This window comes from Rhinolophus sinicus, chromosome 16 (genome assembly GCF_057876585.1).
Source record: "Rhinolophus sinicus isolate RSI-liver-muscle chromosome 16, RSI-T2T, whole genome shotgun sequence".
Classification (NCBI taxonomy): Eukaryota; Metazoa; Chordata; class Mammalia; order Chiroptera; family Rhinolophidae; genus Rhinolophus; species Rhinolophus sinicus.
In genome coordinates, this window is record NC_142516.1 from 46,916,729 (window position 1) to 46,930,650 (window position 13,922).

Here is a 13,922-nt window from a genome sequence, read left to right on the forward strand (position 1 = left end):
CAAATGTTATGAAAAGTAAAAGGATATATATTGGACTGAACTGAAAATACAAGCAAGTCTTTACATTAATCACTGAGTACTCTTGTAACCTCAAATGCATTCCTCAGTCCCCACACCCCGAGAGAAACAAGCTGTTAGACTCCCAGTCACCCTAGTGTGCTCTCTAGGGCCCATCATACTCAGGCAAATGTAAAACGAGGGGTAGTTAGATAGACGCTAAACACTCCTAGTCTTCTATTCCTGTTTCCTATTCCTCTGGACCTTGCTAAATGAAGTGTTAGAACATTATGGGAAAGAAATAACTTTGAGTTGAATGTCTGGGGGCTCTGCACTTATGAGGTCAGAATGTCATTAAAAAATTTCCTTCTGTTCAGTGGCATATGTCTAATAAAATCTTTACCAGAGAAAATATCCTTTCTATATATATGTTTTTGTGACATTCGTCTTCACATAGCATCTATTCCCTCCCCCACCATAATTCTTGTTGAGTTTTCTTTTTTGGGGGTGGTGATGGTGGTGGTGGTGACAAGTGGAAAGAACGGGGAGTATACAATTACATAAGATAATGTTGTCAAGTCAGGCTAGTGAAAAAGACCTTATTTACATTTTTGCTTAGAGTCTACCATGTTTCCCCGAAAATAAGACTAGGTCTTATATTAATTTTTGCTCCAAAAGATTCATTAGGGCGTATTTTCAGGGGATGCCTTAGTTTTTCATGTACAACAATTTACATTTATTCAAATACAGTCATGTCATCTTCTTCTGTAACGTCGTCATAACGTACTAAATGCGTCCGTCTGGCTGACGATCTTAACTGGAGCTTATTTTTGGGGTAGGTCTTATTTTTGGGGAAACACAGTAGCCTTTAACAGTTAATAGATAGTAGAAACATTTCGTCTACGTAAGACATAAGGGGAGAAAAGAGCAAATTTATAAAATACACCCCCAACATCTCCGAAGAGATTAGACTGTAGGTATGTGTTCTGAAAGAAATTCGTATTATCTTTTCTCTGAAGTTCTTTTTGAGAAAGTTCAATTTGTCACGACGGGTGTCCAGAAATGACATTAAACAAGGAAAAGCTTCTCTGAGAGTGCCCTCTAGTGGTAAAAATCAGAATTGTTCACAGAATTTCTTATGTAGCATGTTGCACATGAAATTATTTAACAGTAATTCTATTTAACAACTTATTAAATATATGAGTCAAACAAAATGAAAACGTAGTCTATAGGAAAGGAACTTAAACTAAGTTCTAGGTAGCATGAACTTTTACTAAAACATTAATTGTTAATTAAAACATTTTTTCCTCAATTTTCCTTTACTACAAATACAAGCACCAAATTTCATTTCAATTTAAATGATTTCAAATCGAAATGTTACCTATAAGTTTTAGCATATATCACATAGAACACATATTTTATAATTATGAAAAGTATTCATTCTGCCTTATAATGTCAACTTGAAATTTTAATGTCAAATTTGAAATTTAGAAATAAGTGGTGCTCACTGATTTTTAATATACAAGATTACAAATTCTTTTTCAATCAATCTAATGATAAACAATGAAGTAATGACAATACTATTTACTTGTTAAATGATTCCCCCTCCCAAAAAAATATATATTTTAAAATGTCTCCTCTGAAAGTCAGCTTTTTTTGGTTTGTTTTTTCATGGGAGAGAGCTAAGCAGGTAGGCAGAGAAGAGAACAATAGATGAAAGCACAGAATTTCTAAACTTACCCTGTTACCCCGAAAATAAGACCTAGCCGGAGAAAATCAGCTCTAATGCGTCTTTTGGAGCAAAGATTAATATAAGACCAGGTTTTATTTTAATATAAGACCTGATATAATATAATATAATATAATATAATATAATATAATATAATATAATATAAATATGATATATAATACTAATACCGGGTCTTATATTAATTTTTGCTCCAAAAGACTCATTAGAGCTGATTGTCTGGCTACATCTTATTTTCAGGGAAACAGGGCAGTATTAGGACAAGTAAATAAATTAGTAATTTCCAAATCTTGTAACTTGTATTAATCATAATGTAAATCTATACTTTTTAAGGAAATACTGGCTTCATGCTAGGCAGCGCTCTAAGCACCTCGATATATATTACCAAACAGGCTCATAACATTTTGCCTTTCGCTGGGGATATTTGGTAGGTCTGGAACCCTGTTTCCCTATTTGGTTTCCAATGACTTGGGAAGAAGTACCAAACTTGAGGGTGGTTAGCTATCCCTAAATTCCCTCATGGATGACAGTCCCTCCTGAAATGTGTCAATCTTTTGTGAACTGGTGTTCATGATCAGGGTAAAGGACAAAACCAGAAGTGGTAGTAATGGTCCCTTCGTGCCACCTGCCACGTATTCAAAGGGATGAGTAGAAGAAAAAAAAAAAAGAAATGATTTCTCCTTGTTTCAAATGAAGTAGAACAACAAGAAGAAGGGCAACAACATCTATGGATAAAAGACAGCAAACATGAGAAGAAGAAAAAACAAGTAAAAGAGAAAGTAAACTACTGTACATCTCCTTTACTGTATTCTTTCACTCTCATTCCTGACTCTTTAAAATGTGTGGTTAGTGACTACGGTCAATCAGTGACAAATTTATCAAGTACACAGTGCAAAAAATAAATAAAAGAACCTTACAATAGGGATGGTACAACAATTATAAACAAAAAGCATTTAATAGTTTTCAGATTAACATATGGAAAAGGAAAACAGAATGGAGCAAAATGTTTCTGAGGAAAGGCAAAATAAAGTCAGGGGTTGGACTGTACCAAGTAATATTAGTATGGAAAAACCTGTCAAGAGTGTATGTGGTATTTGTCTTTGTCCGTCTGACTTATTTCATTTAGCATAATGTTCTCTAGGTCCATCCATATCGTTGTAAATGGTAAGATTTCATTCTTCTTTATGGCCGAGTTAATACTCCATTGTATAAATGAACCCCAGTTTCTTAATCCAGTCGTCTACCGGTGGGCATTTCGGTTGTTTCCACGTCTTGGTGATGGGGGAGAGGGTGAGGGGATTAGAAAGCACAATCGGTAACCACAAAATTGCCACAGGGATACTACGCAGGACAGTTTGGGGAATATAATCAATAATGTTGTAAAGAGTTTGTAGGGTATCTGATGGACACTTGCCTTATTAGGGAGACCACTTCAGGGATGATGTAGGTGCCTGACTGCTGTGGTGTCCACCTGAAGCTGAATAGTGATGGGTATCGACTGTGGTTTTATACATATACACACACACACGTGTGTGTGTGTGTGTGTATATATATACATATACATGTATATATACACATACATATATACATGTATATGTATATATATATATTCATGGGATGTGGAATGCAGCGCAGGGAATGGGTTCAGTGGAACTGGTGGCTATGGGTGATGTCGGAGGGGTGGTAGATTGGGGGAGGGAGGTTATCACTGTGAGAGGTGTAAATGTCTAACTATTACACTGTTTTGTACTCCTGAATCTTATAATAGAAATAATACTAAATTAAAAACAAGAATAGACATAAATTGAAAAAAAAAGGAGTGTATGGTGGGGGGAAGAGGCTGAGAAATGAGTGGGTATTATTTCCAGGTAACAAAATCTAGAGGGACAAGCAGCTAATCAGATTATTTCTATGGACAGTATAATGTAGCCATCTTTGTAAGAAACAAGTGACTCAAAGACTGAAAACAAAACCTCCCAAGAAACCTTCCTACTGTCCAGAGTCATCATCTCCACTCAAAACATGAATGTTTCTACTACTAGTACTAACGAAATGGTCTGAAGAGAATACCCTGTCAGTCTGCACCTGTACATCCATGTGAACAAAGGCTATCTTGTATCTCTCACTGTGAAAAGTGGGTTAAAGTCTGGGAGAATGCTTAGTCCAAAGCCATCACGATTTCATGTTTCTGTAAACATGACACAGACCCACAATTTTCTTAAGTTCTCATTAAAACTTAATTCAAAAATAAAACTTCAGGCACCAGGATCAAATAGTGTATTGCATGACTCAACTTAAAGCTCCATATACTCGTATACATCTGCACAATGTGTCAATTTCTTCATGAAATCTCTTCTATAACACCATTTCCTGTACTGAACAACCAGGTTCATAGGCTCAACAAATGAAGAAAGTTTAACACGGGCTCTTCAACTATTATATTTACCAACAGGACAGGCAATGAGCAGAAGAATTCCTTCACACGCCCAGGCAATGGACACTGAGAGGCTCTCCTCTGGTACCCGTTTGGGTACTGTAGCTTTGATTTCTTTTTTGCTGGATCCCTTCTGTATATTCGAATGACTACTGCTCTCCTGCGCCTTTCTCCCCCACCTCCCCCTTTTTTTTGGTAAGGAGGGGAGAGGGAAGGAACTTTCCCATCTTCCAAGCTCTGGCTTTGCTCAAAGTGAACTAATCCTAGCATATGAAACCTGACCTTTGGCTAGGTGTTTGGCTTGCCTACTGAGATGCTTATCTGCTAGCAAAATTCTTGTTTTTTCCAATTCTAGGTATAAGTTTTTTCAGGAAGCCACAAAGTTTGAAGAAGCTGGCTTCAGACTAATGAAGCTGCTATTCTACTTTGATTTAATCTTTCCTTTCATTCATCGGTGCAGTCCTATGTCTATTATTTCCTAAAACCTATCCTCTAAGGACTCTTTCCACAAAAAGATACTACTAAAAGCTCACTCTTATACAACAGGTATGTTTCTGAAAAGTTAAGTGTAAAGCGAATCACTTAAGAGAACAGTAGAATCTGGGAAAGTAGAATGGATGGGGAAGGGTACAAGGGGACTTCAAACACATGAAAGGTTTTGAAAATCTGCAACAAATATGGCAAAGTATAACATTTGCTAAACAGGGATAGGGGACACATGGATGTTATGTTACTCTTCCTACTGTTATATACAGAGGGTGCCCAAAAAATGTATAAACATTTTAAGAAAGGAAATAACTATTAAAATTGTGACACTCAATATACGCGTATACCGATAACAAAAGATGAACACAAGTTATGTTTGACTTCTGCTATTACAAGAGATGCTCAAAGTGGTTACCATTAGCATCCAGATGCTTCTGATTAAAGCAAACTACTGCTTGAACAACGTTGGCCAAAGTGTCCACATCTATCGCTGCACATGTCATTTCAATTTCTTCACACAGTACCATGTGTCTCAAACTTACCATGAATATGTGCAATTGTTAGGTGTGTGGGAGGTTCTGTTGCATACTCAACGCCTCCATTGTCGTACTTCCACAATGTTCTCGAATTTCAAATACCACTTCAAGATGGTCTTGTGTCCCTCCAATGAAAACCGTGCTTCCGCCATTTTCTTTGACTGTCCTGCCTGTCACATGGTGACGCTAGCATTCATTTGATTAATGCCATCTTTTGAGCAAACGTCATACTACACATTGCTACTGTAACTCAATTCAACTTCAAAAAGTAATACATAGATAACATCTCTTTAAATATTTATACATTTTTTTGGCACCCTGGTATGTTTAAAATTTCATACTTGAAAATGTAAAGGACTTCAATGAAACAAATGACAAAAACCTAAGTTTTTTTTATTAAAAAATTTTCAGCTTTGAAGTAACTGATGAGTAAACTGCCTATATTTAAAGAGACTGACAAATATATACACCAGTGAAACCATCACCACCATGAAAATGAAACCTCTCTCACCTTGAACAGCTTTGTATCCCTGTGTACTTCACCCCATTATGCCCTCCCCAGGAAACCACTGATTTATTTCTGTCACTAGGCATTCTGCATTTTGTACAATTTCATATAAATGAAAATAGTTTTTTGGTCTGGCTTCTTTTACTCAGCATAATTGAGATCCATCATGTTGTGTGTACAGTAATTCATTCCTTTTAATGACTGAGTAATAGTCATTCTGGATATACAGGCAATGCCCACATAACACGGTTATTAGGTTTCTAAAAAATGCCCTGTTATGGAAATCCGTGTTATACAAAACAAAGAACTAGTACAAAAAAGGGGGTTAGTTCCAAAAATTAAAAACAAATACTATTATATTTTTATAATTAAGAGAAATGTCTTTATTAAAGCAATTTTCACCAAAAGTATAACATATGAATATGTATTAAATAATGTTTTCTTCGTCATCACTACTAAGCACCATTAACCGAGAGTGTTTTCTTTTTGACAAGATATCTTCAACCTCTGAACTTAACACTCCACAAACTTCAACCTCTGAACTTAACACTCCACGAACAAAATGGATTTAAAATTCTAATAAATTTTAAAATTCTGCAGTCAAATCTGATAATGACATGCATGCTCAAATGAAACATTTCAAATGAGATATCTTTTGCTCTTAAAAGCTTTTATTACATTCCATGTTATTCGGGGATTTCCTTGATTTCAAATGAGATAATTTTTGTTCTTAAAAGCTCTTATTACGTTCCGTGTTGTTCAGGGATTTCGCTAATGTTCAAACCGTGTTAGAGTGAAACTATGTTCTACAATGCCATGTTGTACAAGGGTTTCCCCAATTCTCAAACCATGTTATAGAAGTGCTGTGTTATATGGGGGTTGCCTGTACTGTAATTTGTTTACAACTTTAACTGTTATGGGACATTTGTTACCAGTTTGTATCTATTACAAAGAAAGCTGCTACAATCCATTTGCCAGTCTTTCATGCACCTATGATCTCATCTCTTGGGTAAATACTAGGAGAGAGGACTGGCTTGATTTCATGGCAGGTATATGTTTAACATTTAAGAATCTCTCAATTGGTTTTCCAAAGTGGTTATACCCTTTAAATCTCTACCAGTAACGAATGCGAGTTCTAGTTGCTCGACATCCTCTCCAGCACTGTGGTATGCTCAGTCTTAAAATTTTAGTTATTCTAGTGGATCTGTGGTGATAGCTCATTAGGTTTTTAATTCACACTTCCCACTGACTAATAAGATTGGGAATCTTTTCATGTGCTTCCTTACTATCTATATACTTTCTTTAGCGAACAGCATACTTAAATCTTTTGTCCATGTTTTGGATTTGGTTGTCTGTATTGATAGCTATAAGAGTTCTTTTTATAACATCCATCAGCGTTAAGCGAACTCTTTCTATACAGGGCCAGTAAGTAAATATTTTAGGTTTTGAGAGCTATATACAGTCTGTCACATATTCTTTTGTTTTAACCCTTTAAAAATGCCAACATTATTCTTAGCTTGCAGGGGACTTTACGTAAACAGACCTTAGGCTAGATTTAGCCTAAAGTAATAGCCTTTGTCTAAACACAAGTCCTTTGTCAGGTGTATGTTTTGCAAGTATATTCTCCCAGTAAGCGGCCTGCCTTTTCTTAACAGCATCTGCTGAAGAACAAGTTTTAAATTTTGATGAAGTACAACTTCTGATTCCTTTTGTGTTCTATTTATTCTATTTTGCCCAAACGAAAGTCACTAGGATTTTCTCTTATGTTTTCTTCAAAAAGTTTTATAGCTTTAATTCTTATATCTAAGTTTATGACCCATCTGTATATGGTATTAGATAAGGGTTGTGGTTCATTTTTTGCATATGGCTATTCAATTCTTCCAGCACTATTTGTTAGATTATTCTGTCTCCATTGAGTTGCCTCGGTATCTTTGCCAAAACACGATTGTATATATGTGAATCTATTTCTGGATTCCCTCTTCTGTTCTACTGATCCATATGTCTATTTTAAAGCAATATAATGATGTCTTTATTACTGTAGCTTTAGAATAAGCCTTAAAATTAGATAGTGTGTCATCCAAATTGCTCTTTTTAGTTTTTCTAAGTCCATTGCATCTTAGAATGAGCTTGCCATTTTCTAAAAACTGAAAACCATGCTGGGAATTTTATTGAATCTATAAATTTGGGAGAGAACTGACATTTAAACAAATTCTGAATCTTTGATTCACAAACACAAACTCTCCATTTACTTAAGTCTTATTTGAACTTCTGTCAGGAAAAATATGCAGTTTTCAGTGTACAGGTCTTGTAAATATATCTCTAAGTATTTCATATTTTTGATGCTATTTTATACAGTATTGCTTTATTTCAATTTCTAATTATTCATTGCTAATATGTGGAGTCACAACTGATTTTAGTCTACTGAACTTACGTCGTGCAGTCTTGCTAAATTCACTGTGTTTCCTGTAAACTGGCAATTTTAGAACAATGGTTCTGAAATGAAGGCATTTTTGCTGGCAATGTATGGAGACCTTTTGGGTTGTCACAACTGGGGTTTGAGGGAGGGTGCATTACTGGCACCTAGCAAGTAGAGACCAGGAATACTGCGAAACATTCTACAATGCACAGGACAGAGCCCCACAGAAGGAATTTTCTAGTCCGAAATGTTGATAGTGCTGAGGTTGAGAAACTCGGTTCTAGGGGCTTAATCAAAATGAAATTTGATTTTTCACATTATTTCACAGATGGTGTTGCGTCTTTCTAGCAGGATACACATACATAGGTATCTGGCTATGTTTCTGTGATGTTAGCAGCTAATGCGATCACTGATTCATGAGCAGCTGCAAAGTGATAATATTCTAATATAACTCCTTGTGCATTATCTGAAATACTTCTATAAAGAGAAACTTCCGGTCATCATTTACTTCTGGTAAAGAGAAACTTCCCTCTCTTGTTTATCCTAAGTAATAGTTCACATAGGAAAGGCAGCATAGATGCTAGATTTTTCTCTCTGCCATTTTTTTCAAAATAACGAGCTGGTTTCCTAATATCCTCTAAAGGTGACCAATATTATTTTTAAAGCATCGTTATGAATTCATGGATTAAGATATTTTGATGTGTTTCAATCTATTATCACTTCACCTATGGCCAGCAGGAGAGTCTTCATGTTAGCTCCTGAGTCATTGTCTTTAATAATTTCTTTGGTTTCTGGTATGACAACTGAGGTTTAATCTTATTACATTTATTTACCTGGACTGGAATCAGCCATTTCTCCAATGCCCTATTTTAGAGGAAAATAGTATTTAGAGACCAAAATCGGGGTCTTTTCAATAGAGCTAGAAAACATGTTTTTCTTTTAGAGAAAATACATTGAGTTCATTATTTTTAATTCAAATTAAATATTTCAAAGTTTTTATTACTTCTTTGCTATGTATCTGAAACTTTTATGTTGAAAATCCTAATGACATTAACATAATCCCTTATTTGCTTTATCCTATAATGTAATATTTTCAGAATAACATTATAAATATTGTTACTAACAATATAACTGAAAACAGTAGTACGATTTTTTTTGCAATTCTTTTTGTCCTTAAATTAATATCAAATTTCTGTTTTAAAGTTAATTAATTTTTCTGTGAAAAATTATTCGGTGAGGTTATCTTGTAAGTCAATTATTCTCTATGAGGTTATACTGCTACGTCAAAACAAAGTTACATTCATTTGTTTCATTTAGCTTTTGCTAAATTTGTCTCACCCTACATGTCTCTTCATTTGACTAGTGATTTATAGCTTTTATAATAAAACTATAATCGTAAGTATAGCATTTTTCCAGTTCTATGAGTCATTCCACTGAACTATGGAACCAGGGGGAGGGTCAGAGAAGCCCCAAATTTGTAGCCAGTTGGTCAGAAATATAGGTGGCCTGGGGACCCCTGAACTTGCAGCTGGTGTCTGAAGTCAGGGTAGTCTTGTTGGGGACGGTGCCCTTGTGCGGTCTGACGTTAACTTTGGGTGATTAGTACGAGACTATATAGTACCAATAGGGACACCTTGACCTTAGTTTTGTTGTATATGCTGACCATGGGTTTGTTGTTGTTATGTTATACTAGCTGCTCTTCTAGTTTTGGCAAAGGATGTGAAAGACTCAAAAACTATGCCATTGTCAGTACCATTTTTTTTGCCCGCTTTTCTTTGTGTTTTAAGTTAACTAAGTATATCACATTTCCCTCACCCACACTATTTCAATATTTATCATCATTTCACAGATAGATAGAAACAGAAGATTAAATTGCCAAGATTACACACCAAGGCCACTCTTAGTATTGATTAGAACTCATCTGCAGTTTACTTCTGTTTGGGAACAGTAATGACTATATTTTATACGGGTTAAGGAAGCTAACAGGAGACTTTAGTTTTCAAGTGACTAGATTAGATTTTCTTTATTTCTCTTTTTTGATGATATATTATCACCCCTCCCCTAATCAAATAACAGAATGCACTAAATTTGTAAATTCAAGAGCACACAGAACTACATACTACAAATGATATACATTGGTTTCAAATGGTCTGAGGCTAGAACTCCAAAATAAAAAAATAAAAGCAAAAATTTTACCTCTGTACTACGTAGCTGTGATGATGCAGCCATATAATCTGATTCTAATTTGTTCTTCTCGGAGATCACTGTAGTATTTTGAAGAATTAAATCTACCTTTTGTATATGCAAAGAAGTGCAAGTCTAGGAACAAAATCCGTAAGAGGTTAATTTGTTTCACAATTAAGAAAAATAATACATTAAAATTGTAAACCATAAAAAATGTTTTTTCTAATGTGCCTGATACCTCTCTCAAGTAGTTTCTTTTTTAACTATTTCTCACAACAGAATTTTATTTCTTGTGTCTTCTATTAAGTCATCTAGAATAAAATAATTTGGCCTACTAGGTGCTTTTAACCAATTGCTTGACCTATAATGGAAAATGTCATATAACAGAGTAAGCTGAAATTATTTATAAAAATCTCTTGCTAAGATTTTACTACCCCATCTTATCTACTTGCTATAAAAATATGACTAAAATTAAGAAAATGCCTTACCTTAATCAGGTTTGTTAATTCTGTAACAAGTTTTGCTTTTTGAACATTTATTTCTTTGATTCTGGTATTTGCTTTTCGCTCTTCCTCTTCAAGGTTGCAAGTATCCTGTTCCATCAGCTTTAAACTGTATGAAACATGTAATAATGTGGAAATCAAAGTTATACACAAGGATTGAACTCAAATCCTTAGGTTTCCTGCTGTTTTACGGGCTATTTAGCAATGTTATCCAAATGTATAAACTGCTCGCTTCTGGATTAATCAATCATTTTATGCAACCATTCAGGATCAAAAAGTATTTGAAATATATTATGTGCCCAGGGCAGCCTAGGTAATGTTAGTGCTAATATAGTATGGGATCTGGAATCAGAAAGATAGATCAGAATTTGCTCCTTGCCACTTATAATCAATATAACTGGACAAGTTACTCTTCTGAGTTTCAGTTTCATCTAAAAATTTAAAATAATATACCTCTCCTATAGAGCTGTGGTGAAGATGTAAAATATGTAACACATTTACATAGTGCCTGGCCCAATAACTGATTGATTTACAAGTATTACTTGTTACTGTTATTAATATTGTTTAAACATAACCCCTTCCCTTAAGCAGCTTAACTGGGCGGTGGGGGGTGGGTGGGTTGATGAATAGGTAAAAAACAAAACCCATAATGGAAAGACAATAAAACAATCCTAAAACAACCATAACTGAAAGACAATATAACAATCCTCAAAGTAAATACTTTGTTCTGTAAGATGAAGAGCAGGCTCAGAAATTAAGTTACTTAAGATCACAGATTAAGGGGTAAAATGTGTTTGGCACCAAAGTCTAAGTTCTTTCCACTACACTATGTTGCTATCAGGGAATAAAGCAAGAACAAAGGATGGAAGCAATAATAAACAAAAATGAACAAGTTCAGTGGATGTTGTGAAGCGAAGCCTGAATGGTACACAGAGGACAGTACTGAGGAGGGGAAGGAGATGAGTTGTTAGGGGTAGAGTAAAAACAAGGTTTTGAAAAACCTGAAAATCATTTTCAGAGAGTGTTTAATTAAATGTCACGTAGTAATGCAGGAAACCACAACTGATATTCTTGAATGGGGTAGGAACATGAAAGGAAGATCAATTAGACAACAGTACTCTGGAGGCACTGAATGGAGAGGGGACCAGTCAGGGAGAGACTACTACCCTGGTCACCACGGCTATCTTCCTAAGTGTATTACTGTAGTTATGAGACAGAGGGCTGGTAATGGTTATGAAAGGTCATCTCACTACAAAAATCAATGTTACTTTATGAGGAGAAAGTTTAGTTTTAGACAACAGTCCAATACAGCAGTTGCACAGTAAAGGTTAAGTGTTTGTAGATGATTGAAGACAGGAATGAAGAGAAGGGTTAAAGTTGGAAAAAATCCTAGGGCGTTAGACTAAAGATACATCTTGCCTTAAACAACCAAGGTACATTATTAACTTTTAAAATAAAAGTTAGTGACAACTGTTTGCCTTAAAAAAAAAGAACAAATTTTCTTAATGCCCCTCAAATATGATTCAATTTATGTATTTAGAAACATTACTATATTTGTTCAAGGTAAACAAAGTGTTACCTTACTCAAGGCAATGAGTTGTCATTTACTATTAAAATAAGACTGATTATGTCATTAATATCTATAACTTTATTCTACAGGGAAGAAGCATAAAAGAACAAAAAGATGTGAGCTACGACATGGTAGGCTTTGGGAAAAACTTTGAAACTATAAGTTATTGTTCATTTCCCCTGGCAGTAGGATTCAAGTTTGAGAGAGAAATGATTACAAAACATGCTTGTCGGATTTGTGGTATCATTCCAGGGTTAATAACATCCCCATACTGCTCTGTGCCCCCAGCCCACACCCCACCAAATAGGCTGCAAATTACCTTCCTAGTTTGGAACTAATTTTTTGTTCCAGCTGTCTTTTTTTGGTTTTTCTTTCAAGAAGCTCCTTCTTCTTTTGTCTAAGTTCATTATCTTTGTGTTCTAGATGTTTGTTTGTCTCACGTAAGGCAATCAACCCTGATTCCACTGCTCGCAATTTTCTATTAACTTCCTATGGGATATTCAAAATTATTAATATATTTTAAAAAGAGTTCTAATTATAGCTTTATAAATCCAGTTAATATTTTTTTCTAATACTCAAATCAAAATAACCAACCTTTAGATGTTCTTCTAAGTGTCTTCTTTGCTCTAGATCCACAGTAACTGTGAGAAACTGGGCTACTTTTAGGGATGTGTTACTAGAAATAACTTTGTTTGAATAAAAAGAGGTTTTCACCACATACTTTTCTTCTGCTGTATACATTTGTTTTAACCGTGTTTCTTGTATTACCTACAATGTAAAATAAGTATTAGTGCACACCAAATAATAATTATGATATACTTAAAAGGACTAAAAGGATTAAAAATACAGACCAAGTGAATTTTAGAAGATCAAAATATAGTAGATGTACTTTCATTTTTTAAAACTTATCCAACAACATTTCTAAAAAGGTGGTTGATACATTTCAGGTTATTTTAGATAACAACACTAAGGAAGAGAAAATTAGGAGAAAATCAAAACACTAGCAAAGTTGGCTATAGTCTACCTTCGCTATACCATCTCTCCCAACTAAGTGTACTTTCGGAGCTTTGTTCTATCTACAGAAGCGATACCAGGGGCCAAGTGTCCATTACATTGAACTGGGTTATGTCAGGTAAGTCATTTACTGTTCCTTGCCCTCAGATATACTGTTCAAAGATACATAATCTTGTATTCAATTCCTGTATATTTGAGATAATACTTAATGGAAATACTTTTCAAGGATTTCAAAGACTTTTTGGTATTTTGGGGGATCTTTTCTCTCAAGAACTTGTACAAGAAGTTTCATAAAGTACATTCTAAACACCTTAACATTAATTAGATCTATTTCTGTCTATTTTTAAAGAATAAGCTACAGCAGTGCAGTTTTTTCTCATCTCTAAAGGTTCATTACCAATACTCTTGTGGTATGTTTCTCTCCAGAAGTTTATTGTCTAAGTGAAGAGAGAAAACATATTTAAGCACAATTAGTTTAATAAGTTATCAACTGGCATCCTTAAATGACGAATAATTTGGAATGAAAG

At 34.7% G+C, this 13,922-nt stretch overlaps 1 protein-coding gene across 7 annotated transcripts in view; it reads right to left on the minus strand.

The window, feature by feature from the left end:
• SMC5 (structural maintenance of chromosomes 5) overlaps positions 1 to 13,922 on the minus strand; it is a 68,203-nt gene that overhangs the window by 10,142 nt on the left and 44,139 nt on the right. For all 7 annotated transcript variants that reach the window (XM_019730613.3, XM_088793221.1, XM_019730619.3 and 4 more), the window contains exons 14-17: positions 12,976 to 13,149; positions 12,701 to 12,870; positions 10,797 to 10,920; positions 10,321 to 10,443 (exon numbers count right to left, since the gene is read on the minus strand). In XM_019730613.3, coding sequence (XP_019586172.1) covers positions 10,321 to 10,443; positions 10,797 to 10,920; positions 12,701 to 12,870; positions 12,976 to 13,149 — 591 coding nt within the window. The remainder of the gene's footprint in view (positions 1 to 10,320; positions 10,444 to 10,796; positions 10,921 to 12,700; positions 12,871 to 12,975; positions 13,150 to 13,922) is intronic.